The sequence below is a fragment of the Clavelina lepadiformis genome, chromosome 8, assembly GCF_947623445.1.
Source record: "Clavelina lepadiformis chromosome 8, kaClaLepa1.1, whole genome shotgun sequence".
Lineage (NCBI taxonomy): Eukaryota > Metazoa > Chordata > Ascidiacea > Aplousobranchia > Clavelinidae > Clavelina > Clavelina lepadiformis.
Window position 1 is genome coordinate 6,943,359 of NC_135247.1, and position 26,397 is coordinate 6,969,755.

The window sequence follows — 26,397 nt, forward strand, 5'->3', positions numbered from 1 at the left end:
TGTCGATGGCATCTTGGCAAAGGGCAGTATACCAAGCTAGTATCTCCAGTTCAGGTTAGGAAATGTGAAACACGGCACCCGTTTGGCTATAGGCTACGCAGCAATCAACATGCATAAAAAAACTTAGAAAATGACCACATTCACCTTATTTTCGCATGCGGTTAAGGTCACATTTTAGATTATATCTTGGAATTTTCAACACATGGACACAAATACAGCCTGTCAGAACCGTGCGAAATAGCAGTTGGGAGTTAGCGAAGGTGAGATTAAACTATGACTATATTAGACTTACAGGTTAAACTAGGTCCAGCAAACCTGAATAGTAAACTTTATGACTATTAGTTATACAATCCACTCCAGAATATTTTTCTGCTGAAGTAGATAAATGTAGGTTGAATGCTTAAGTAGGTTAATATAATGACTTTGGATGAGACTTCCTACCAGAGCACACCTACTATACCGTATAGGCTGCACTATACACCTAACACACTGAACCTGTGCACTGCACATATGTTTAAACTTAAGGCAGTTGAAACTCTTGATGGAGTTTGAAGATTTTTTACTTCAAAATGTTAACCTTTCTGCACTAGAGATATGTGTTTAACTTACTTTCAATTATTAAGTTCTGAAGCCTTTCCAATGTAACGAATAGAAATGTGTAGGCTACTACGCTACTGCTGGACGTATTACAGTAATATCGGTCACTGTTACATGCCGGCTCTGACGATTTTTGTCATTCCTATAGTAGCTGAACGAGATGAACGGTGAAGTGTGGTGACTGATGACGTTTTATATATGTCGATGAGATTGCGTTTATAGCAAAAATAAACGTTGTAAAACCAGTACTGAGCACAACTTGTCCAAAGGGTAAATGTAAGTTTACATAACGACAAAAATTTCCAGCCAAATACGGGCATCATCATTTAATTAAAGAAATCACTGTGACGATTACGTCATAATAGCTTAGCTTCTACTGCACAAAATCTGAAACTTCAGCATCGTGGTAGGGAAATTACCATAACAGGAAGTTTGTGAAAGCAACATCATAAAATATTTTTAGTTATGTCAAGTTGCAAACTTATTTAAAAAAAAATATTAAATTAATTAAAATTTATTAACATCAGGAACTTTTCAACTTGATGCTCTGTTTTTTTTAAACTCCAAAAAATTATCGAAAAACGCACACATAAAGCCTTTTTGCAGAAAAAGTTTGTGATGGGCCTATGATCAGATCTGATGTTGGTAAGGTAACTGAAGTCACTACAACAGTGGCCTACTTACTGACTTATACTGCTGCGAAGTGTTCCAAGCAAAGTCATTATTAAACAAAGATAAGACTATAGGCGGTCTAGGTCTGCTGAATTTATTTTAATTTTGAGTGCTCCTATGTGAATATTATGAAGTATCGAATTAATGTAAATTAAATAATTTCGAATACCCTAAACTTTAGGGCCTAAAGAATATATATCAAATCGAAATCAGAAGTTCAAATACCGGTATGCGTGTCTACTTTCGGTACTGTAAAAAGCAAGCTTGCAGGGTATATAGGCCTATGCTAGATTAAGCGTTGCTGAAAATAATACGCTTGGTTGCGATGATTGACTTGTTACCAAACCAGGTGTCATGAGTAGATCGTATGGTCCATAGCAAAATGTTCAAACGTCAGGTTTGAAAAACAGACAATATATTTTAGAAACTTACGACCAATTTGCGGATACTGTACATCTCTACTGGAATGTTTATGTTATGGAGAAATCTGGCGTCAGAAGTTGGCTTCTGCGCCAGAAAAATGACGTTTGCCCTATACTCTATGTTGGGGTCTAGTCCGATACTAGACCCCTATGTTATAAGTATTACGTTGGCGTTGCACAAATTTTGGCATTACATTTACTAGCGCATTTAACCGGCGTACTGAAAGCAAACTTTCCAGTAGGGCCTAGGGCTGCATGTGCATACTATTTACATCTATACAGATTTATATCTATACAGATACCTTATAACAGCTGCGTTTTTTTTTGAAACTTTAGAACAGAAACTCTATAGTTGAAATCTTAAAGGGATAAAAAATTATCCTGAATACTTTAGCCTGCATTTTTTAACCTATTCAATTTGACATCCCGTTTTAACCCATGATCATGAACCCATGCTTGGTAGCCGAATGGTTCGAGTTTTGGACTCGCAATAATTGCGACTCCGGGTCTGTATTGTAATGCCCTTTGGCAAGACATTAACGACACTTGCTCCTGTTCAGTGGATCTGGTGGATAGTTCTAATTTACAACAATACCATAGAAAAAACAAATAAAACTTTCTGACAATCGAAACTTGCATAAAGGAGCAAGTGTCATAGCTCGGTAACCGGGGCTCAAGCGCTATTACCAGGATACTTCAGTGCAGAAAATGTTGGTATGTAAGGTTGGTAATGTTATGTACAAAATGTGCTGATTGTGGAAATGCTATGTTAATTAAATCAATTTAAAAGTACGGCAGTTTTTGGACAAAAAATCGTGCATGCAAAGACGCAAATTTTGACGTGATGGCGTGCAATGAAACCTCAGTTCTTTGTTTATTTATAATATATTGGTGTCCAAACAACCAGTTTTTCCTTGTTGATTTATTTATTATAAATCGGCATCATAAGTAAAATATTCGACATGCGTGTTGATGAATCTCCTGTGTGGAGGTGCCACACTTTCCACTCTGGTTAGTAATTATTAGCATTGGCTAATAATAATCATTGGTCCATTGACTGTCTCTAAAGGATATTATTCCTCATTATTTATACGTCAACGATGTCTCTACATTTTTTGTACATCAACTGTCTTGAAAAGTTGTAATTATTCAAAAAAGCTAAAACAAATGTTCTCACTCTGACATTTAAAGGCAAATTATTTGTAGATTATAGTGTTGTTTATTTGAATTGTCTACTTATGTTGCATATTTGCATTACAGGCATATTGTGTTGACTTGCCACATATTTTGTACATCAGTGACATCACCACACATTTTGTACATTTGTACGACATTACCATTACTGCTGCCTATAAATTACCTATCCAACTATGATCGCAAATAACTTTGAAACTAGAAATGTATTATGAATGAAGCTTGGAAGTTGTATATAATATATGAGATAACTGAGACAAATTGTGGACTACACTTCCAATTGGTATTTTTCTAGGAGGCCCTAATCAATTTCTCGAATATGAGAGATACCGAATTCATTTGTAGCAAAATGACAAAGTTAATAAGGATTGAAAAAGAAACTATACATTGTTCATAACTACTAATGACCAGGTGAAAACCAATGGGCTATCATTGTTTTACCAAAAAACATCCTCACTTGAAACCAAGTGTAATTATTTATTTTATCCAGACAAAATAATAGAAGAAACCAAACACTCAGCTAAGCTGAACTGAAAGCTATTTAATATGTGGATAATTTGATTAACATCGCTTCAAGTTAACTTTATTTAAGTAAATGAGGATTTGTTCATCCTTTTTAGATCGCAAATTTAACCACCTATTTTTAGCATTGTGCTCCACATTTTACTTATAAATTGAACAGTTAGTGAGCCTGTTCCTTTCGGACATCTAAACACTAGACGGTACTAATTTTTGAAACTTGTTGAAAACCCCAAGATTCCTGACCCCATACATGGAAATGGACATGTCTTTAAGCAATCATTTTTCTGCCTAGTTATAACTTTAAATTTCAAAATTTAATTTGGTTAAAATGGTGTGAAATGGCCATAATACAAGTACGAGTACGAATGCAGAACTTTGTGTAAATTAAGAAGTACAATCTGCCTATTTCTTGCACTTGCATGCATAATTTTGTAAGGTCACTAGAGTAGGCTATCATTTTTTATTCGGCATGAAGGTTAATTATATGTATTTGTCACCAGAAACTTCACTGCTTAGTTTAAAGGTTTTTTTTAAATTGTCCCATTGATGTTTGCTTTGGAAGTGGGCTTATAGTACGGTAAGTTGAACTTGCAAATTATAATTCTTATGCATGCTATTGTATTAGAATTAAGTTGATCATATTATAGGTAGTTTTAAATGAAAAACAAACGCTTACATTAAACATAGCTTGAAGGTTTTATGAACATTTGTTTTGTTTGTGGAAGTTGCGTAAATTATTTATTAAAGTGATATCTTCTTTATCGAAGTAATTGGTACTATATGTATATGATTAAATTAAAATGAGTTCTGTGATTTTCTTTATCAACACTGATTACTCGACAATTGCAATACATCTGTTTTAAAGTGAAGTGAAAATGAAAAGTATGGTCATTTGTGATTAATTAAATTATCAAGCAAATCATGGTTACCTACTAAAATATTTTAGTTTTGGTATAAACTGCTTATATATACTTGTTTTTTAACATGGATTGACAGTTACAGAGGAAGTTTAAAGATGTTAGAATCAACCATGCCATCGTGGAAGGCCGAAATATTGGAGAGAAAAAGATCTGACAAAATAAAAACTGAAATGGTAATATGTTTGTATGTTACATGTCAAATTTAATGTATCTAATGGCTTATGCTTGCTAATACCATGTGAAATAAATGATTCTTTGTATGACTAGTTGTGTAATCATTCAATTTACTAGGCTTGGTCTGCATAACCTATAGTCTTTAACTTTATAAACGTTTTGATTCACAATCTTATCTGAACTGGTATGATGATAATTTTGACTCTGCTTATATCATCACCTGAACTTGTCAAACAGGTTTCATTTCATACAAGTAATGAAAAACCAAACGCGATAAACCATAGTAACAACTGATGGGCACCAATTGAACTAAGGCCTATTGGTATTATTTCATATGTATTGTATTCCTGCAGTGTTAGCAAATTATAAACAAATTTACCTGCAATGACACACAATTCGTGAGGTTTCATTAACATTTTTTGTTCGTATCTTTTTTCAACTAGTTTGTTGTCTATAAATTTGTGTAATAAAGGTGTAGGTAGTTTATAGTTATACTGTATGTAGCAGTATGACATGATATGACATACAATCATACATACCTGTAAAATATTCCTTATGGGTTATAGTGCCATAAAGTAATTAAAATGTGTTCGCCTTTCGTTTAATGTGGGGCAGGAGCATTGTTTATAATATTATCCCATCACATGTTTAAAACAGTGTTATAAATGATCATTATGTAAGTGTAGAAAATCTAATTATGCTTCGTGCTGTAGTATGTTGTTTGCATGCAGTCTGTAGGGAACTGTATTTTGTAAATTATTCATGGAGTTAAAACTGTTCCTAGTAAATTTCATAGCATCAAATATTTAAGGATTTGAAAGTAAATAGGCGTCACTATTGGTTGACGTAATGTTTGTTGAGCCAATAATGCCAGCTCTACCACATAAAAATCAATAAAGTACATCATGTATGATCTGTATAAAGTTTTATGTAAACTTTTAACCCATTGTTCTCAAAAGGAGGCTTTAAATTAAATTTAATCAAAAAATAGATTTCGAAGTTGAAGCGCAACCGCCGTTAATTTGTACCATTGTAGTGAAATGATCCTACCTTGGGGACCTAAGTTACATTGGTCAATGTACAGTCTGCGTCAATAAGCACAACTCAACAGCTGCACAAATTTTATTACCCGTTTGGCACGATTAAAATTTCGCACCATTTTGAGTCTATCACGTGACGCAACAGCGAAATAACTTTTTTGCGCTTGAGCATATTTCGCTCTCATGTAATGATTTTGGAACCTCCGTTTTGTTGTCTAGCACATAACGTATCTAAACCGTACAAAAGTGCACTTCCTGTATGTTAAGTAGTTAATTACGAAGCTACCAACAGCTCTTCATATGCTTTTGGTGAAGTGCTTCAGTTTGTCGCGACACCGCGTCATCGCAGTAACCTTTCAATATGCTTGTCCAGATTCGTGTGACAAAGCCTTAAACACAACATTTCGTGTGTTTAGTTTTGAATTTTTATCAAGGTCTGAAACGGCGCATCCACCTTGAATTAAAATCGACATTAAACAACGTGCCATCGAACGTATACGTCCGTCATAATCCGTTCTCTCCATGCTGACGTGTTTTGTGATATTAGCTATAATGTATAACGGAACAACGCATGTTTTTAAAACTTCTTTAAGTTGCAGCATTCAGGATTTCAGGCGATTGGTTTTCAAGAGTTCTATTTAGCTTGGGCGATACCTTTCAATCGACTTTTGTCCGACTAATTCTGCATTTCGTTTATTTTCAATGTTAATATTTTTGTCGTGGCAATTGATCCGATTCAGGTTGGTGCCTTATCCGCCGATCTTGGACGGCAATGTGAATACCGCGTTGCAAAGAACATTGCATGTTCATTGTCGAAAAGCCTCAAGCTGATTTTGAGAAGGACTGAAATATATTTTAGTTGTTCTCATATCGCTCTTTGCTTTGCCAGTAATCATTTGATGGTCGACTGAAAGTTTATAAAAAATTGACAAAAACGTTTGCTTTCGTTGTTTTTTTGCACGAGTCATCTGTGGATCTGGGTTTATAAATGCTTTTAATCAATTTGTTTTAAATTAACCGTTTTGGTTTTATTAGCGATGGGCAGCGCACTTCTTTGTTTATTTTTTGGATTTTTGGCTCGGAGATTGTTTTGTTTGATTTGGCAAACTGCAGGTTATGTGCGGGGCCATCTCATCCGCATATTTCTACTTTACTAGGTGACCTGTTATTAAGTTTCAGTTGGTCGTCATCTAATTCGGCCAAGGTAATAATTTGTCAAGGCATTACCGGTAAGCTTCGTCCTGTTAACGTCCCACTAATAGCTTAGAAGTTTCTATTCGATGTAATCTGAAAATTCAAGGTTAGGATTTTGGTAATATTTTCTGTTAAACTATTTGGTACCCCGTCAGTTAATCGTATTATCCATTTTTATCCTTTTCAGGATCATTCCATGGTGAATATTAACGCTCAGGTTTGTTTTGAGGAACAAACTGCATTGATTCAGTGCCTGACTGACGTCAGCCAAGGTTATTTTTGAGCTGCTTATTAGTAATTTTCCCTGCGTTTATTTTGCCCAACAGATATGAGTGGGTAGTTATTACTACTCTTTTGTGAAACAACGGCGACAAAGTTTTCACTGTGTTGAATTTTTCTTGGCCAAATTTCGAGCGTGCATATACCAGAGAAGCAGAGATCTTTTGCTGTGCATAACTTGTGCTATTAAGTTTCAATAATAAAATCAAGTTACATGTTGCCGGTATTGATTTAGCGGGATTTGTCCGATATCAGATTACATTCGCCAAACTGAAGATAATACAGACACAGTTGTCACAACTCTGACCTATGAACTATCCTTATTTCTTGTACATTGAATATTCTTAAAGACGAACTAGGTATTCTGAACAATTTCGCAAAATGTTCATAAAATTTTTTTCTCTTAGTTATACAAGTCGATTGCTCTTTAGCGCTGTTTTTTTCGCTTTTCTCCTCTGCGAGATACGTGTCAATGTACTTTTGTTGCTATTTTAGCATCGCTAGGTGGCGCTAAGTGCGTATTAACACAGATAGTGTCTTTTGTTGTATGTTTGTTTTCAGCGAAAAGTTGCTTTATGTTTGTGGCATATAATTCCATTCAAGGTATGCGTTCATTATATGTACTAATGGTACAATGCATACCTTGCGCGGTTTAGTTGATGGTAGCTAAAGTTACATCATAAAAACTGCTGTCTTTATTTTTGTACTTAATTTTTCCGTACATATTGGCAAAGCGACACCAGTTATACAATCTTTACGACAATGTTTACTTTCGGGTCGATTAAAGACGGAGTTCAAAGCCCCCCCGAAAAAAGTTTTTTATGGCCTACGATTACGAAGCTTTTAACTCAACTAATTAACAAGAAATCGCCTGCAATCTTCCCACGAACTACTACGGCCATTATGCAATGTTTAGAGAAAGAGGCACGGCGTTGGATAAAAAATTATGGTGATTGATGTTTGTAATATTTAGAATTTCACTATTTTGTGTGGGTTACGTGATCTCCCTTAAATATCATTTAACTCATCACGAATGAAAAAGGCTATACACAACGGAAAATATGCTCACGGTAAACTAGTTCTTTGTTTTGAAGCGTTTATTTACTAACGTGACTGTTGTTATTATATGTGCGATATTGTTTCAACAGCATATAACTATGGATAGTCTCAGCAAGAAATCGGTTAAGGTAAGTTTTTTCATGCGTTGTTATTTCTACGTGAGAGTTTTGTGAGTCACATCGGGGGGAAAACATGGTATGTACTTATAGAAAGCATTCCGCGACGTGTTGCATTTGTTTATCTCAGTAGCTTCCTGTTTTTGTTCATTACAATTGTTTTCAACCGAGACCGTTATTCATTGTGCCAAGTGATATTTACCGGACGCCTTTGTTGCTAAATTTATTCCTCAAAACTCAGCAGGGACGACATTTGCAATTTAATAAGAAAATTTCGCAGCGCTTTTGTGCCCTAATGGTACACAGCATTACAAAGTAACTACAGTATTATTATTGATGTCCCAAGTGATAAAGAGCCTAGCTCTCCCATCGACGCGACATTTGCGCTGACTTGAGCTTAAAATAGTGTGAAATTTGGGAGCATTCCCTTCTTTTAGTGAGGGTTTTACCTTAACATTAGTGACCGTTACAATTGTAAGCAATCTACTGAACCTTAGGGCACGTTATTATTTTAAAAACCCTTTTAAGTTTATGAGCGATTAAACATGTTGGTAGCTGCGGGCTGTAGTGGATCGAAATGGGTTTGATCATCGGTGCATAATTCCTGTTCGGTTTTGGTTAAAGTATGTTTTCTGTCACAGTCACACATTTTGATTTGGAAGGTGCTTTTTATTTTGCTTGGGCGACTTTCATGCGGTTTATAACCGCGTTCCCTTGAGAATGTCTGACTACCTGCTCATTTTATCTTATACTATTGTACAGTATGGGTTAAACAAGGACGTCTAATCCTAAAAGATTTACAGATGTAACAATTTTCTTTAACGGTTATGTTTTTCTGGCAGCTACATCCCATCGCCTTTAATTTACGTCAATATGCCCTGATTCATTATTAACAATGTAATTGAAATAAAAATTAGATTACGTCTTATACTAATACCTCGCACACAAAGAACGGACGTTTACTTTCTCATAATATGAGCAGAAACACTGGTTACCATCACTGCTCTGTGCTGTCGTTTTCCAGCTACTCAGTGATTCTAACCAAAGCATGACTGAATATATTTCGCATTGATTATAAAGTGTCAAAGGTTTTTAGGGCTATTGCTTTGCTTGTTGTCGACGCCTTTCTTTCGCTCTCCGATGGTTATGACTTCATGAAAATAGAATGTGATTTTGTGTACAACTAGAAATTTTAATAAGCCCCGTGATTTGCCTTAAAATTAAAAAAACAAAATGTTTTTTTTAAATGTTATGTTTGTGAGATATGACAATACTAAACTTCACATAAATCGAAATAGGTCTAAAAACATTTCACATAGAGACTATTTCGCCTGAAGTGGGTCACGCATCCTATAGTTAAAGATAGGTGGTTAGGTTAGGAGAATAGGCATGCAAAAAGTCGATTTAAGCTACTTGTGGCTTAGTTGAAGTTAAATTTAGCTTAGAAGAAAGATTTAGGTTTAGTTTAGTAAGTTACTATGTTACAACATATAAGTTAGGTTAACAGGCAACCATGAAAAATAGCTTTGAACATATGATTTTATCTGGTGAAACACTAACAGCCAACATTTAATAGCGTCGCGGCTCCTGGTTTATGCTTAAAAGCCTGCCGTGTGGTGCTAAGGCGAAATACATTTCTGTATCCCATGGGACTGAATGTCTATGACGGTAGGTGTAGAATTTCATCAATTTAAAGATCGCAATACTGGATTTTGAAGGTCCCGTCTAGGCTATAGATAGAAAAAAGAAATTTATCTCCATATTGATTCAAGTTGTTTATGTCAGCACAAAAGTGATGGTTTTTGTTTCCTTGTTTTGGGATTTACATTTCCTAGTTTCATCCCGACATATGAGCCGGTTGCAGTGTCATGTGCGTGTGTTATTAACGTTAATGGAAACCGAAACGGATATTTTTTGCTTGTTTTATGCTCTAGTTTCATTTTAAAGTTTACATAAAGAAAAGCATTGGCGAGTGCTGTATTCGTTAAGTTCCAGTTGGTGCATATTGGGAGAATGGTGAATGCTTGCCGAGGTACGTACCGGAAATATAATTTGACAAGAAATTCATTTCGATCGACGTTGTTTACTGAATGTAGAAGCATTTAAATTTATACTGTATATGGCTGACTAACAAATGCGTTAGGTAGATCATGATGTTTTGAGTGGGCTGTGTAGGTCATGTGGGCGTCCAACTCAGATCCGCAACTATTCAACCTATGCTAGCCTTCGTCATGCAATTGTTTTTCTCTCAAGGAGACCTGATACGGTTTTCAGCTGCAAACACACAATCTGCAGCCTTTCAGTAGCACGCAAACTAATTGAAACAGGAAGCTACACAGTCTCTGAGCATGAAGTTTAAAGCTTTTCACCTGAACGTGAAATACAATCAACATATCATTATGCATCGATTGTCAGCAGTTGGCGCAGTCGAACACAGTAGTTCAGTGTCAGTTAGTTGTCCACTAAATTTTGTCAAGGCTGTCACGGTTTGCGATTTCAGCTGCTTCAAATAATTTAGTGATATTATAAGATGAATCCCAGGTTCCAGATCCATATCGGCCAACTGTGGGTAATTTTAGTGGTGGCTTAGTTAAGCCATGAACCACTAAGATCTGCAAAGAGTATTTATGTTTCAACTTTATTGAAAAAAGGAAATGATTCATTAAACACATTTGAAATGAAACTGCTTGTGTATCTTTGTATGATACGTTGTAATCATGGAAGTACGTTCCTGTTGGCCAGCACAGCACGACCTTTTAGCTTCAAACGCTGTGCAGTTTGTGACTGGTGTAAATTGATTACAGACGATGAAATGCTTTTTTTGCTATCCAAATAAATTTGTAGATCTGTAGTAAGGGAAATGGTTTGAGTTTAGACTACTAATTACTCGGTTTTAGGCTCAAGAACGCAATTTAAGTTAATTCGAATGTCCTCCTATCTATTAATTATCCACTATTGTTTATAAAAGGCTCTTAAAAATAAAACAGACGTCCTTGAATAAACAAACGTTCGTTCAAAATCGAAAGTGTTAGTTTGCGTTGTAGTTATGTGATAAAATCATGCAATGTTTACTTTGATAAGATAATATAATCAGTGTACGATTGTACATTCCCCGTAATTTATTCGTTTTCACGTATCCATTTTAAATTGAATCGAAAGAAATGCATTAGGTGAAAGGGAGATTTGTGGTGATCTATATCTGGCTTTAGATTGTCACATTTTTAGACCCTAATGTCAACAGGGATATGGAGCTACAGAAAGTCTGGTTACAAAATTTTTTAGTTACTGGTCAGTTTTACTGGATGGGGAAACTAAACGCCTTCCAAAGTTAAGTTAAAGTGTGTGTTTGTGGCCTGTGTTTGGCAAACAACGGTTGGCAAAATTTAATCTCTTTCGCCGGATTGTTCTTTCTTCTTCGGTTTGACTACATTTGTTCATTTGACAGTGAAGGAAGCTGGAAATATTTCAAAATGTATCTGAACTTCATTCGGATCGTACTCCACCAGTATGTAAATATTTGCAGTGCGTATATTGTCTTGTCTTCTGTACATCATTGCTTTTCACAAAATGCGACTATAAGTTTATGCTTAACCAAATACAATGATTCAATATTTAGTTAGGTTGACGGTCGAAGTAATTTTGTTCAGGGTGGGCAGCGAAATGCTAAACATTTTACACATTAAACGGGTTTTGGCGACTAACCGTCTATATGTTTGTTTAAACTCGTACATTTTGTCACACGTTAAGATTACGTTGCTGTGTGTTAATCTTATCCCGAAGACTAACGAGATTGTCGGAAAACGGAACAGCTTGACAGCGAATATCGATTTATCTGTAAAAAGGCAGTTTTAGATTTTGAAACAGCCCAGTAACTTCCAGACAGCTCAAGAAATCACCAAGGAGAAAATGCGGAGAAATCTATGTGCACTCATCTTTAATTTATGACCGGGCGCGTCAATCACCCCTTTTCAATGTACGTATACGAGATAAGCTCTGGACTTCTTAGTAGAGTGCAAGTACAACTGCCCAGATGTAAATTAGAACTTAAGATTGTGTTTCTTCAATGTTAGAAACGCAATAAGCCATTTCTAAAATGCGACATGGTTGCTCAAGCGTGAAGTCGGTAGGGCAGAAAATGGGGAGTTAACCTTGCAGAAAGATCTTTAGGTATCTTTGCTGAACTGTAACCATGGTATTATCTGTAGAAAAGTATGGTATAGAGCTAAAACGATTTTATAATATGATGTGAAAGTAATTGTTTTATGCAAATGAGAATAAGTTACTTCGCTATGGTTTTTGCGGGTCAGCTACAGCGCCATACCGGCACTTCTTGGAAGAAAGATAAAATAAACCATTTCCTGAAACCTGTTTGTTGGTTGTTGGAATACTATGGATTGGTTAATTTTTACCGATGCCCGGCTGATTTATTGTTAAAATTGTAGCTGTGTAAGATATTCTTATGACACTGCCTGTTGACGTAAAAATTGCGATTTTATCGGTAAATGTATTGAAAATGCTGCGCAATTAAGCATAATTCAGTTGTATCAAGGCCCATATTTTGTTTATAAATAGAAAAATTCTAATCGCGTCATTTATACTTTATAGCAATGAGCCAAATGAGTCTGTTTTGTGAAGATGCGTAAGACAGACGTATTGCTATCTTTTCCAGTTTAGTAAGCCAGTTCGCTCAAGTCATCCTCAACGCTGACTCATAGCTACGTTGGTTGTGTATAATTTTATTTGAAGTGGTATCCTCCTTGCTATGGTGTGAATGGATGTTTTATTAGTTTAGATTTTAGAAACACGGTCGTATGTTACAGACTGCTGGTACTGGCCGCACCTCTTACAATCCAGGCGAAAACCGGGCAGGATGCGTCTGAATAGAGAAGCTTGCAGAAAATACGCTGCTATAAAATGTCAGTCTAAACGTTAATAGAACAGCTGCGCAGTTTTTGTCAGACAATATATATCATGGCCACATCGCCATGGTTGAACAGCGTAAATGACTTTTATGATCAAATAAGAGAAGCAGTTGGTGGCAAACGACGTCGCAAAGCAAAGCGTTGTCTCTGCTTTGCACATAATTATGTGGTGTACTGGTGCTCTAGCAAATATTTGGGACTGTGAGTGAAATTGGTAAAAGCTTTGCAAGATCGATTTTGTTGGTCTTGCCATTTAATTATAGGGCGCCCATATTAATTTCATCAAAGTTTGAATAAGATCAAACCGAGAACGGGAAAAATCCAAAATATTGAAATGAGACCATCACCAAATGGAATAAGACCAACGGTGTAATTAGTTAAATATGTAAAAGATACAAGAACTTATTGCTTTGATGGAATTATTCAAACCATTTTGAACTTTGTCTGGTGATGATATTATTCTGTTACTTTCGTTACTGATATAAAACACGTCCTCCAATTAAATTACATGTAGTCTGTAGCTGGCTTTAGTGCAAATACTGACTACCTGTCCTTTACACATAATTGATATTTTTTTCTAGATTCCTGAATGGAAAAAAGATTTGTTAAAAAAGTTACACGCCAAAGCTGAAGCAGTGAAGCAAAAGTTGGCTTCAGAAGCAAAAGGTGAAGGAGAGAAAGCGGTTGTGGATGAACATATTTTAAAGGTTTGTTTTATTAAAGAAATCGTTTCAAAGAGACGAATATGCTAAATAGTTAATTTAATACTGGCAAACATGTAATGTGTGCTACATTCACAGTACGAGTTTTTTAAATGTTAGTTGTATTATTTTTATCAAGGTATCCGAAAACGTGTTTGTTCGACAAGAGTATAAAAGAAAAATGTCCACAGGAAAAGCTATCAGTGAGCATGGCCTTCACGTCATTCGAACTGATGATATTGTGATTATTGAGAATGATGCAGCTGACGAGGTACGTGTACTTGCAGTAAAAAAACAATGGTCTGCTTGGCATTAATAATTTATTTTTTATTGTTCACCTGCACGCAATTGAGATTTTATATTTTGTGTTTAAGGTTTTTACTGATACAAAGAAGAATTCCGAAGTGAAGGATGTTGAACTACCCAGCGCAGGGATTGTGAGCAGGTTAAAGGATAAATTTAGAAATGATAAAAAAATAGAAACTGCATCCAAGCCTACTACATTTCCTGCCATATACAAGAGAGCAAAGAGCGCTAATGATATGTTCAGCCCAGGTATTTAGTTTATTTCAAGCAGTCTTGCTTAAATCTTGCACCATGCGTCATGACCTGTCCGTTTGCATGTGAATAATAATTCCACAAACCTTCTATAGTTTTCATGAACGGGGTGCAGGAAGACGGATCAGCACTGACACCATCCAACCCATCTCTTCCAAGGACATTTACATACCCAAGTGATACTTCTGTTACTTTAAACAAAATAGAAAGAAAGGAATCTGTCGATTTAACAACACCACGAGGATTCAGGTCACGAAAAGACTCCATTGAAAATTTTGTAACTCCGTATCACAAGGTAACCTCTCCAACCGGCATACGGAAAGTCACTCCACCTGTGCTGTCACCAAGGAAACTAAGAGGACCCGTGAAATCAGCGTCAATTGATACATCTTCGCTGCACGCTCCTGGGCGTAAGGAGTTTAATACATTTGACACTGTGATTACTGAGAAGGCAATTTTGCCCAAGCTACATTCCTTTGAACCATCTCAGGATTTCAACAAAGAGGTCATTACGCTGCACTCTGGGAACTTGGAAAACCAAGTGAAAGTAGAACAGAATAACAATCCATACATTGTGAAGACTTCAGAAGTAATTAAATCAGCTGCACTAATTTCGCCCGAATTGCATTCAGTAAAAAGTCCACATATCAGAGGGCCTCGATCACCAGCTAATTCAAATAATGTTCCCCCAGCTTCTAATAAAGAAAATATCCCACAAGTTCCGAAACGACGGCAAATTAATTACACCAAAGCACATATCCCTGCAAGTACAATCAAGTCCCTTCCACATGAGAAATCACCTATGGTGACCCATCAAAAATCCCAAGACATCATCCAGAGCAAAGATGAGTGCAGGATAATAGATCTTGGCCGAACATCCATGGATCCTTCCCTTTTGAAAAGCAAAGCAGCCATTGCGGCAAATGAAATAATGAAAGAATCTAAAACAATCATGATAGTACCAAAGTTAAAATCGAAAGCCACTCCAGTTACACAAACACCTGCGCCATCAAAGCAAAAGCAAAAGGTTGCAGCCAAAGACGTAAAAGTGGTGAAAAATATTTCCAACATTGATGACTTTGCTACAAATATTCCTCCTCCAAAAGATACCGTTATCTCTTCTGTTGATCATGCAAGCTACAAAAGTGGGACTAAAAGCATCAATAAAACAAGTACTGTGCCCGCATCATCAATTGATGACGTAATAGCCAAGGATAAAGAAGAGAAAAAAGTTAAAGATTCCGTTCCAAACTCTGGCATCAAAACTGTTGTCATACAAGAGAATATGCCTTTGTCTGAAGATCTATCTACAAAAGTCCGATCACTGCCAAAGACAGCAGTGCAATCAAAAACTGTTGACAGAGGAGTTAATTCTGCTGTTGCTGAAACTGATGGCAAAGCAAAGTCCAGGTCTCTTTTTGTGAAAAGTAGCAAAGCAACTGTTCAAACAAATCGAGATTCATCTTCAGGTGACACGATACAATCTTTGTTTGGACCAAAATTTAAAAAACCAGGCACGGTTACCACCAACAGTTTTGGTGGAAAAAGCTTTGTTATTGATCCCAGCAAATTTAAGTCGAGTGCTAGATCTGCCACAACAACTCCCACTTCAGCCTCCAAGGTAAACTTTTACTAAGTTTGTGCCTGATGAATTTTTTTGATGTTACACAAAATAACTTGCATAAAATTTGAATATCATTTTTCTGTGCAAATTTTTTGTTGTGTCACATATCACCTTCATTGAAATACCATATTTTTACAATTTATACACAACAGGGCACAGTTCAATCTGTAGGCAATACGATGGTAATAACGCCCAAAACTCGTGCCGGAAGTGCCCCTTCGCCATCAGATGACAATGCACAGTCAAAGGGAAAGCGGAAGTTAACAGTGGATCAAATAAAAGTTATTGGAGGATACGTTAAGCTTGATCACAGTAACCTTGCAAAGCCAAACAAGATACCCAAAAATAATGTAAGTTTTACAAAACTACTGAAGGAAAGTACAATGTATGTAATTATGTATTTTGTTTTCACAACAATTTCCTTGCCCTTTATTATGTTTTTAATCCACATTTGGATGACTTATCACAATATAATTTATATCATTTAAATTCAACAAAGCATGTTAGATTTCAAGATGGTCGTCTTGAAACCGTTTTCCAATATCCATCCGAACGGTCCTTGCTGAATGAAGTAAATGAACTTAGCTTGAACCAGAAAATGGCATCCCTGCATAATAAACCAAGCAGTATGAGTAAGATTATATAAATCTTATATTATATGATAATTAATAACTTAATGCACCAAAGGCTGGGCTTTAAAAGCTTACTTTTATTGCAGAAGATGCGAAGACCAGTTATACACCAAAATACCTTCTTGGAAAGAAAGGAAATCTCGACATAGAAGATAATGATGAAGATGATCTATCAACAATTTCAGCACCTGCTCCAATAGAGGAAAAAATTTCATCAACGGATGCCAAACCACTTGCAGATGGCGATGCTACTTCATTTAGTTTTTCCTCTTCCAATGATCTACTTTTCTAAACTGAACAAGTGCAATATATATTGATGTTATGCTAAGTTGAATAAATCTACAAGAATTTAGTCATCTGTGCCAGCAAAAACTGTAACGGTTAGTTTAGTAACCTGCATCGTGTTGTTGCTTGACGATAAAGATATGCTCATTTTAACTTGTTTAAATAATAATTACTGGTCTGTTATTTCATTAACTGTGATTGAGTTGTTTTCTGTATGCATTTAAAATCAATTTAGACAAAATAAGTTGCTGTTCTTAAATATGTTACGCTATATATTTGCTGACTTGACATAATACAGTAGATGCTTTTGTTACTACCAGTTCTAAACATCCCGTTTGTGAGCGCTGTTTTATGTGTCAGTACGTTCTGGTGGAACTCTCGTAAAAGCTACGTTTTTCACCATGCTGATTGTCCCATTTTTATTTTGTTTGGTATATTTTACGTGTGACGGATAACTTAGTAACGTTTAGATGTATGTTAACGTAACATCTACCAAGTGCCCAGTGAAGTGTTCACAATGTAATTCTTTAAAAGTTTCTCATTTGCACTTATTTCGAATTTTTTGTTATGCGCAAATAATAGTTACGTTTTTGAGTGAGAAATTGATGAACGGCATTTTGTTTATAATTATTTTTTCTGTACGCTGTTACTGAATCATGTATCAACTATATAGCATAATTAATGTGGCGGCATCCTTTTTTTGTAACACTCACAACTTGGCATAAAATATTATCAGTTTCTTTAGTTCTAAACGGATTGTGCGAGATTATTTCATTAACTTGTATTATGCTGTTTGATATAAGTTTTACTTCGTAAAGATGTGTTACTGACCTTGCGTTACAATAGTAGTTTTATATAACAACGTATACATCTCGCTTATGAGAAGCATCCGTTACTGTATTTTTACTTTGTATTTACGTGTGCAATTTAGTCTTGACGGCTAACGCTTATTAGACAATGCATTGAATAAAATGCTAGGTTGAGTTTACACAAGCAAGCAGACGAACTTCTTTGGCAACTTACTAAATTGAATAAATATTGCAGTGATAGTTGCAAATTCAGATAAGCAGTAGGAGTAATGTATATGCGTTTGCACCGTATCGACCAAAATTTGCTTTTTTAGGTTCAATTTACTGGCTCCCGAAATTTTAAAACATTTTCAAGAAAATCACACAAAACTAGTTCGTAATTGTCTGGGTTGGATCTTTTCCACTCTGCCTCCCACAATTGAGCCTTCGAGTGCCACTGAAGTAGCTCTTCGTTAGAATCTTCTGCACCATCGTTTTTGTAACAGAAAGCTACCGTATTTACATCGCTTTCACAGTCCCGAGTGTAGACAAGTGGAAACGTTTTCTGTATGTCAGCGAATAAGTTCATCTTCGTTTTTTGGTCACGACAGAGAACATTCACCATAAGCGCTCCTGAAGGAGACATAGAGTTAATTAAGTGTATCATAAATAAACAAAGTTAGTTTGATGACGTTAACAGATGCCTCAGAATTCAGAAAAACTGCGTGGTCAGGTAGCATTTCCGTTGTTTGATTTCATTAAGTAGTTCCACAACGTTTGATAAACATGGATCAACTATACACCGACACGCTGCCAAATCATGTCACATTTGCGCAAGAAACTGCCTATTAACTTTCAATTCCGGCTACAACCAAAATTTTTATTACACATGTCAAAGCTTCACAAACCTACCTCTTGGTTTGACGATGCATTTGATATTTTCAAATGCCTCCTCGGTAATAAATTCTGCTGGGGGTGCTCTTAGACTCTTAGTATCATCTTTAGAATCAACATCGATTACAACAATATCAAACAGATATCCATCAGCTAAAAACAAAGTAACGCCATCTAGCCATAACTAAAAACACCATACTCATACTGAGAGACCTACACTTAAATTTTAACGACGTGAATTTTAATTTACATTTCTCATCTGCTACTTCCATCTTTTTGACCATGTTTTCTACAAAACTAACACCGTCTTCAATGCAAATATCCAAACGTGATTTGAAAGTTTCTTCCGACACTCCAAACCAATTTCTGCAGACATCAGCTACAGCTCCATCAAGTTCAACTGCAGTCACATGACTGTTGGGGAAAAAGTGAAGTGTGTGAAAGGCAAGGGATCCACCTCCAAGGCCCAGGATGAGGACACGAAACGAATCATGCATTGAATCCCTGTATGAAAGCCATTGTGCCTAATTATCAAATAAACAACAAACAAGCCAAAAGGCTCAGTTGACCTAACTTTCCAATACGAATAACTGGAGTTTAGGGAATTTTGTTGTTTACAATATGTTTCTTATTGTTATCCTGTATTGTTAAATTTTTTGTCAGTAGCAATCATTCAGACAAGATCACTTACAAGATCCCGGTATATCCTGCCACCATAATTTGAAGGTACTGAGATGTAAGATAAGAAGGGTCCGGTGTGAGATTTTCAAAGTCAGTTTTTGTCTTTGAAAGCTTTTGCTTTTGCTTTTTATTGGTTTTCTCTGTATTTGTATTAAAATTGATTACAATTATTCTTCAGTATTGTTTATTGTACTTATCGATTGGTACTTCACTAATTCTTAACTTTTATGCATCTCTGGACAAAGTAATATCACCAAAAAATATGCAACAAAACAAAACGTGATACTAATGTGTATTTAACATAATATCAGAATATTTGTCCTCAAACTGAAGAAATTCTTTGCACGACTTTTGAGCCTTGGTTACCAAAACTTGTTTATGGCATTTTCTACGCCACCTCATAACTATTACAATAGAAAATTCTACCAAACTACTGAAATGTACTTTGAGAAGTCTTTCTTGTTAGCCTGACTACACTTTGCACGATTGCAGATGAAAACAACAGTTGTCGGTACCAGACACCTTCACTTCCGACATAGTCTTCAATCACAAACGGCCCAGTGAACTCACTCTCACCACGATATCTAACATGCCTTTCACCAATATCATCTCCACCAATTGACAAAAATGGTACCTGAAGAAATTAGAAATGAAATTACAAGCTAAACCACTTCAAACAACAACAAGCTAAATGTTTAAGAAGTAAAGCTGGCCCAAAAATGTTCAAAGACTGGCTGCTTGAATTTGATTTTTACCTTATAATTATCATCCAGTGACGCCGGTGCAAGTTCCATTACTTTTAAAGAGAGCTCTTTTTGTATTTGCTGCATCCCACCTTCATACACATGGTCCCTGCTTAATGCGACTATTGCCAATCGCTTAAACTGCGCATTTTTGGCCACCTCAAGTCGTCCTAGAAAAGGTACAAAACTAAGTTTTTCACAAATAAATTTTCGCAGAATGATTAAGTTTGGACAAAGTTTTTATTCATTCTACCTTTTGGTGATGAAAAAAGCCATTCGGATTCACGACCTTGTGGTATAATAAATACACCATATTTCAGCAAAGGGTTATAAGTTTCCAAGTCAACAATGTTTATCTTGTATCGAGGAATGATGATGTTGTCTAAAATTATCAGAAAAAACATTGCAAAATGAAACACGATAGCAGATTGCATAATGACACTGTTATCTTCAATGTCATGATGTTCAATGCGGTCCTTTAACAACCAAGGTCCATGCATCAGATTTTCAGAAATCAACAACTTGTTTTAGTCATTTCCAATGCCATTTAAAGGGCAAGTTTTAGGAAATCTTAGAACATATTTCTAATAGTATCTTGTGGTTCTCATGGCAGCAACTCATTTTAGCCGTCAGTCTGAAATATGACCACAATAATATTAATGGATTTTAGCAAATAGCTCAACTAACATGCTGTCTAAATAACCCTTAAGAGTTGTTACTTCACGAAACCCAAGAACTAACCTTCAAACATGTAACTTCATTACAAAATAAATGGGCATAATTAGTCATTTAACTAGGCCAGCCAAGAAATGTGAAGTAACGGAGTACACTGTACTCTGTTCTCATATTTTATGAGAAGTGAAAATATCACAGGAAAAGGTAAATATGTAAAACCAACATGAAGCTTTACAGATTATCATGTTAACCAATGTTTATTTTGTAAAATAAGATATGATCTTGAAAAGGTTCAGACTGTTAAAATCAAATTTTGTGAGATCTTTGCATATCTTAAAACTCAGTAATGACCACAATTTATGTTTCCTTTGTTGTTGATTGCATTATTACCTGAACAAGGTGTTGTTTGCCGCATAATGGAATAAGACATTATCTATAGTTCGTATGAAATATACACAATATATACACTATAGACAACCTTTGTTTTCAATTGCACTATACTGCAAAATATCATAAAGGATCAAAACTTTTTTTCAATCAAAATTTTTATGTCCAGTCCAAAATATTGTAAAATGTCAAAAGTCTAAAATGCATAACACTCAAAGCAGAAAAAATTAAACTTTTAAGTGGTTACCGGAAGAGTGCAATTCTACTGATGGAAGACCAAGATTTTTGATATATCCATGGGCAAGTTCATTGCGTACAATTGCATAGTTTTGCTGAGTTTTTATAAATTCAAGAACTTGTTCCTGTAAAACAATGTATTTACAAGAAAATGGTAATGGTACTATTACCCATCTATTACCATTAATGGTACCATTGCCATTAGGTCTTTTACTGCTCCACGCCAACAAAATGTTGATTTTTGTTAAGTTGTGTTATTTATTTGCATACCGAAATAAATTTTCTATCTTTTATAAAAGTTAAAGCCAGTCTCTTTGTGGCAGAGCTGTTGTTGTAACTATAAGTCAATTTATGGTGTACAACCTTGGTAAAAGTAGTATGCTAAAAATGAATTCAAATAATAACCAAACATTTTTAACAATATTAAAATCATCAATGTTTTAATCTTACTTCAGACTCCAGTTTGCTTGGCTTAGTTGCATCTTCAAGACAAACTTCTAAAATCTTTCTTGGTAAGTTTCTGAACTTTGTCAAAACGATTGCAAACACAGGCATTTGAATTTTGTCATAGTCTTTATGATATGACACAGATACCTATGTTTAATGGATGTTAAAATAATTTAAGTTATGTCAGGAAGCTTGAAATTTCAGTATATAATTTATTTGTTCCACTAACTTTTATTCGTTTGTTTTCATTGGTATTTTTCTAAATTTAAATAAATTAAACATGTCCAAAGTATTACTACAAATCATTAAAAAAAATGATTGGCTACGGTGTTAAATGTTGTTGTGCATTGCACAAAACAGAATGCATTCCGTTTCCACACCATTTTAATATGATATCATCAACAAATTGGAGGCAAATCACCCAACCTTGTGAACTCTAAGCAGCCAATCAGTAACTTTTAAGTATTGAAGGACTGTCGACACAAGTGGATCCTGAGCAAGTGTGATGCAAATGTATCGACCACCTAGTCGAAGAACTCGCTCAATTTCTTTAAACATTTTTCCTGCAGTCACATTCACCTCTGACGTATAATCACTTAATATTGCATCAAGTGTACCCTGAAATTGCATGAAAATATATTCACAGTATATCATGTTAACGATAAGCTCTTATAAAGTGTAAAGAACTTGTAAATACAACATAAAATGATGTTAATATGCTCAATACTGCATAATAATGGTGAAATATTATTTTCATTGGAAATTTTTACATATCATGTAAACTTTAGTAAAAATGAAACCCTACATGAGCATTTTAAACCTTACTGTAATTGACAATGTCTTACTTTGTCTAACACCACTGAGCAACTTTCATCATCTAACTTGAGCTGCGCAGCATCCATCACTTCCCACTTCATTTCACTACGTGCTACATTCTTCTGTTTCATCTGCAACACGACAATATGTTTAACACATACAACAGCATCAATAACAAGTTGCATTATAGTTACAGAAGATTTCAGTATCAGTACCATATTCAATTCAAATTGTCAATCTACATCATTTTTTACTGAGCAATAAACGATTCATACGATGGAAAGTCAGTCGTACAGTGTAATGAAAAGTATTGTTAAATCAAAAAAACTAAATTGCAGTTAGTAAATTCCAAATGAATATACTATATATCACATGAAGATCACTACACTTTGTATCCAAACAATTCAAATTACTAAAGTATGATATACATATAATGGACTGCATTATACATTGAACCCACAGACTTATGCTACTGAGTGAGAAATCTTTAGCATGGTCAGGGACTCCCTTTATGCTCTTCCTTGGCAATGTTGAAAATTTTCAAACTATTTCATTACTTACAATATTTTGTAATTGCTTTCTGCAATTGCTGTAATGTCAACATCAATGCCCATACTGGAAAGTAGTCCTTACTAAATATTATACTAACCTTTATACTAACTCAGAGTTACAGTTTATTGACTAACGATCTCCTTTGTCATGGGCGATATGTGACAAACCAGTCGTTATACTAAATGAATATTTGAAAAATGACAATTCTTATATACCAATCATTGTTCAAAATACTGTATTGTTATAAATATATTGTGTTCAACGTTGATAGGCAATGTTGAGTGATAGACAAAAATGAAAAAAATTACATAAATTATAATGACATATAATTTAATAATTAGGCCTACTGATACTACATGAATAGAATTTTGCATAATTCATCTACCTGATCAATTACAGTTGTACTAATATCTATGTTCAATATTTTGAGAAAACCACCATCATATAGCTTTTCACTTAGTTCTGAATTTCCACAACCAATCACCAAAATATCATCTGCAAAACATATTTTTGTTTTTAAAGCCTGCAGTATATACAGGTCTGACACCTTTTCATATCACCATAAACAACATTTTTTTGTTTTAGAGGATATTTCTTGATAGAAAGAATATTTTGTATAAAAATATATATAGCCTTATTATATATAGTCGTATTGTATAGGACTATAGGTGATATAAGTTGCTCAACAACAAAAAAATAGGTACGATAAAATTAATCATAATCTATTAGTCGTTATGTATTGGTTTCATGTGTGCCCCAGATTTACTGTGTAAATATTTGGCATTTAATTTTTATAGATATTATATATACTGTATATTCCAATTTTGTTGCCTATAGGTTAACCTGACCGAGAACACAAAATTATGCAGTAACAGAATTATACATGTTTCTTTTTTCGCTGCCATATCTTGCATCGTACTTGTTCTACCAGTGGGTATATTTATGTGGTGTTTTTTAAAATATTTCACGATTGGTATATTTACAAATGGATTTATCCTGTATATTTTGCAGTGATACTCTCAAACTTCAATTTTGCTTGGAATTTAAACAAAGACATATAATGTTTATATGTAATGCTCTCAACTGGTATGATTTCATGAAATATCAATTTACTTGTTAAACTTTTAGCATTTTCTTCTTTGAACTTTTTGCATTTCCGTTGATACTTGCTTTATATTGTTATTACTATTTATGTTCTAAATCTAAGGCGTAAATTAGGTATTTATCATTTAAGTTTTTCTTGCTAAAAATATGGGTTTTTTAGAATAAACAATAAGAATTGGGTGGTTTTGATATTCTCGGAATGGATAACGAAGTTTCAGTTGTGAGATATAACTGTATGGTGTAAACAGTACTAATTTTAACTTAAAGCAAGTCATTTGAGCAAATTAATGATATGACAACTTTCCCTGACATGCAAATTTATTTGACTCTCATTAAGAACAATACAATTAAAACATAACATAGCTACTCAAAATATATATGCCAACGTACATACCTTTCGGTTTGATATATCTCAATAAAATTCCACTCAGTTCAAAATAGTTTCCATACCATTCAAATGCTTTTGTGCGTTTAGTGAAAAACTCCTCCCAATATTCAGCTTTATGGAAATCTGAAGAGGATTTTGGCAAAAGATCCATATGAAAATGTGCTAACGTATCTCCAGCAGTAGTTTAGTTCAATTTTGTTGGTTTTAAGTATCTTAAAACTAATAACCTAATGTACCAATATATAAAAAAGTAATAAACATTGATATTACTCAAACCATGCTGCAGACATGGAAAGACTGAGGTGAATGACTTGGGTCTGAGCATGGGAACACACAGGAAATTTTACAAGGGGCTGCAAAAAGTGCTATACTTTTCAGTTCAAACTAATTCAAATTTAATTGCTAATATTTCACACCAATGATGCTTCCAAAGATTGTAAATTAATCTAAGATAACGCAAACTTAATCTTATAGTTAATTATTTTAAGACGAGAATGCGAAAACTGAACTTTGTTTCGAATCCTAAGCCAGAATTTAGTCACATTCTGATGGGTCAAGCAATCACCCATGGTTCTGGATGTTTCTGTCTCAAGTCAGCTTTTTATAAAAACTTGGCGTGAGTGTTTTGTCAAACAGAATAAGCTTGCATTAAGGGTCATAAATATTTACAACTAGACTTGTGCTTCAAAGCCAAGTGAATTCTTCATGGTGAAACAAAAATTTAGACCATTAAATTTAAGGAATTCGGCCATACAAACAGCTAATTCACAAGCATGCAACTTGTGCAAAAAAGCTTTTACTACCTTATTGAAAAACTGGCATATGCAATACAGTTCTATATTTAGTGGAAATTTACACAGTAACCTACTTTGATACCAGCACGAATTTTAATTCCATTAAAAGCGTTTGCACATATCCGGTTGCCCACAGTATTCTCAAATGACACTTTTCCAGGTAATTGTTGATTAATATGAAAATAACTACGCAAAATTTTTAGACTGGACTGTGAGTTTGAAAAGGATATTCTTTGCGTCGTCAGACTTTTGTTGATGTTTAAAATTATATAGAGCCTACACTCAGGCCTTGTTAATCTGGATTACTTTGTTTCGTCAAAAAATGTCGATACAGCGGGGAATACGGATTTCAATTTCTAAGAATATTACAGTGAGGAAAAAATTACAGAGTGCTATGAGCAAAAGTAGAGCTCGCCTTAATCAAAACCTAAATGGGACCAGGCTGCACGAGAGTGACGAGACGAGAACATTGAAGAGCACTGCAAAATAAGCAACTGAATTTATGATTTGGCCCAAAAAACTACTTACAGAATGGGGTTTCTTTTGACCCCCTTTGCGACGTAATAAATTCATTGTCTGATAAATAATTTGACTTAGCGGAAAACGTGCGCCTACTGTATTCAGTGACTGAATAGTATGATACCTGCATGATAGATAATAGTATGATACTCATGCTTGCGAAAAGTATAAAGTTAACCTTAAGAGTGGCCAACTATATCCTGTTTCTTATTTTACTTTGAAATTTGGTTAACACGGTTCAGACAACATCAACTTAGTATGTTATGGTAACTTTAGCGAATACATGTATACTGGTAAACAAAATACCGTATACAAGCCACAGGTGTTGGCCTACGCCCTACGTGAATGACAGGACATATAATGAATTTATAACTTTACAAAGGGGAAGGTCACTATTTGGTATGACACCGTTGGCCTCGCAATAAATGGATCTCAGGTTCCATGTTCGATACCGAGTAGCG

The 26,397-nt window shown here is 34.9% G+C and overlaps 2 protein-coding genes across 6 annotated transcripts; one reads left to right on the forward strand and one right to left on the reverse strand.

Annotated features, from left to right (window-relative positions):
- Positions 1-3,907: 3,907 nt before the first annotated feature.
- LOC143468261 (uncharacterized) lies at positions 3,908-17,913 on the forward strand. Of its 5 annotated transcripts, none has more exons than XM_076965358.1 (9): positions 3,908-3,984; positions 4,404-4,500; positions 13,693-13,818; positions 13,952-14,083; positions 14,187-14,367; positions 14,466-15,991; positions 16,147-16,344; positions 16,494-16,626; positions 16,713-17,913. In XM_076965358.1, exons 2-9 carry the CDS (start codon positions 4,423-4,425, stop codon positions 16,916-16,918), a joined length of 2,580 nt encoding a protein of 859 aa, XP_076821473.1. In that variant the 5' UTR covers positions 3,908-3,984; positions 4,404-4,422; the 3' UTR covers positions 16,919-17,913. The 5 variants fall into 5 exon arrangements, with proteins under 5 accessions (XP_076821473.1, XP_076821474.1, XP_076821475.1 ...); XM_076965359.1 differs by having other exon boundaries at positions 3,919-3,984; positions 4,410-4,500; XM_076965360.1 differs by lacking the exons at positions 3,908-3,984; positions 4,404-4,500 and adding an exon at positions 8,157-8,201.
- Positions 17,804-24,870, reverse strand: LOC143468262 (eEF1A lysine and N-terminal methyltransferase-like). The gene is made up of 13 exons (XM_076965363.1): positions 24,630-24,870; positions 23,517-23,626; positions 22,609-22,710; positions 22,190-22,381; positions 21,767-21,910; positions 21,327-21,441; positions 20,271-20,399; positions 20,030-20,187; positions 19,719-19,908; positions 19,285-19,414; positions 18,844-19,097; positions 18,612-18,746; positions 17,804-18,332 (listed from the first exon to the last, which is right to left on the reverse strand). Exons 1-13 carry the CDS (start codon positions 24,772-24,774, stop codon positions 18,037-18,039), a joined length of 2,100 nt encoding a protein of 699 aa, XP_076821478.1. The 5' UTR covers positions 24,775-24,870; the 3' UTR covers positions 17,804-18,036.
- Between the last annotated feature and the right edge of the window lie 1,527 nt (positions 24,871-26,397).

Bases quoted from the DNA above. Each gene is read 5' to 3' on its own strand.
- LOC143468262 (XM_076965363.1), bottom strand. From the start codon at position 24,774: ATGGATCTTTTGCCAAAATCCTCTTCAGATTTCCATAAAGCTGAATAT. The intron at 23,627-24,629 runs GTATGTACGTTG...TATGTTTTGCAG, and splicing joins GAGATATATCAAACCGAAAG to ATGATATTTTGGTGATTGGT. The intron at 18,747-18,843 runs GTAAATTAAAAT...CTTTGTTTTTAG, and splicing joins GGAAGTAGCAGATGAGAAAT to CTGATGGATATCTGTTTGAT.
- LOC143468261 (XM_076965358.1), top strand. From the start codon at position 4,423: ATGTTAGAATCAACCATGCCATCGTGGAAGGCCGAAATATTGGAGAGA. The intron at 4,501-13,692 runs GTAATATGTTTG...ATTTTTTTCTAG, and splicing joins ACAAAATAAAAACTGAAATG to ATTCCTGAATGGAAAAAAGA. The intron at 14,368-14,465 runs GTATTTAGTTTA...AACCTTCTATAG, and splicing joins TAATGATATGTTCAGCCCAG to TTTTCATGAACGGGGTGCAG.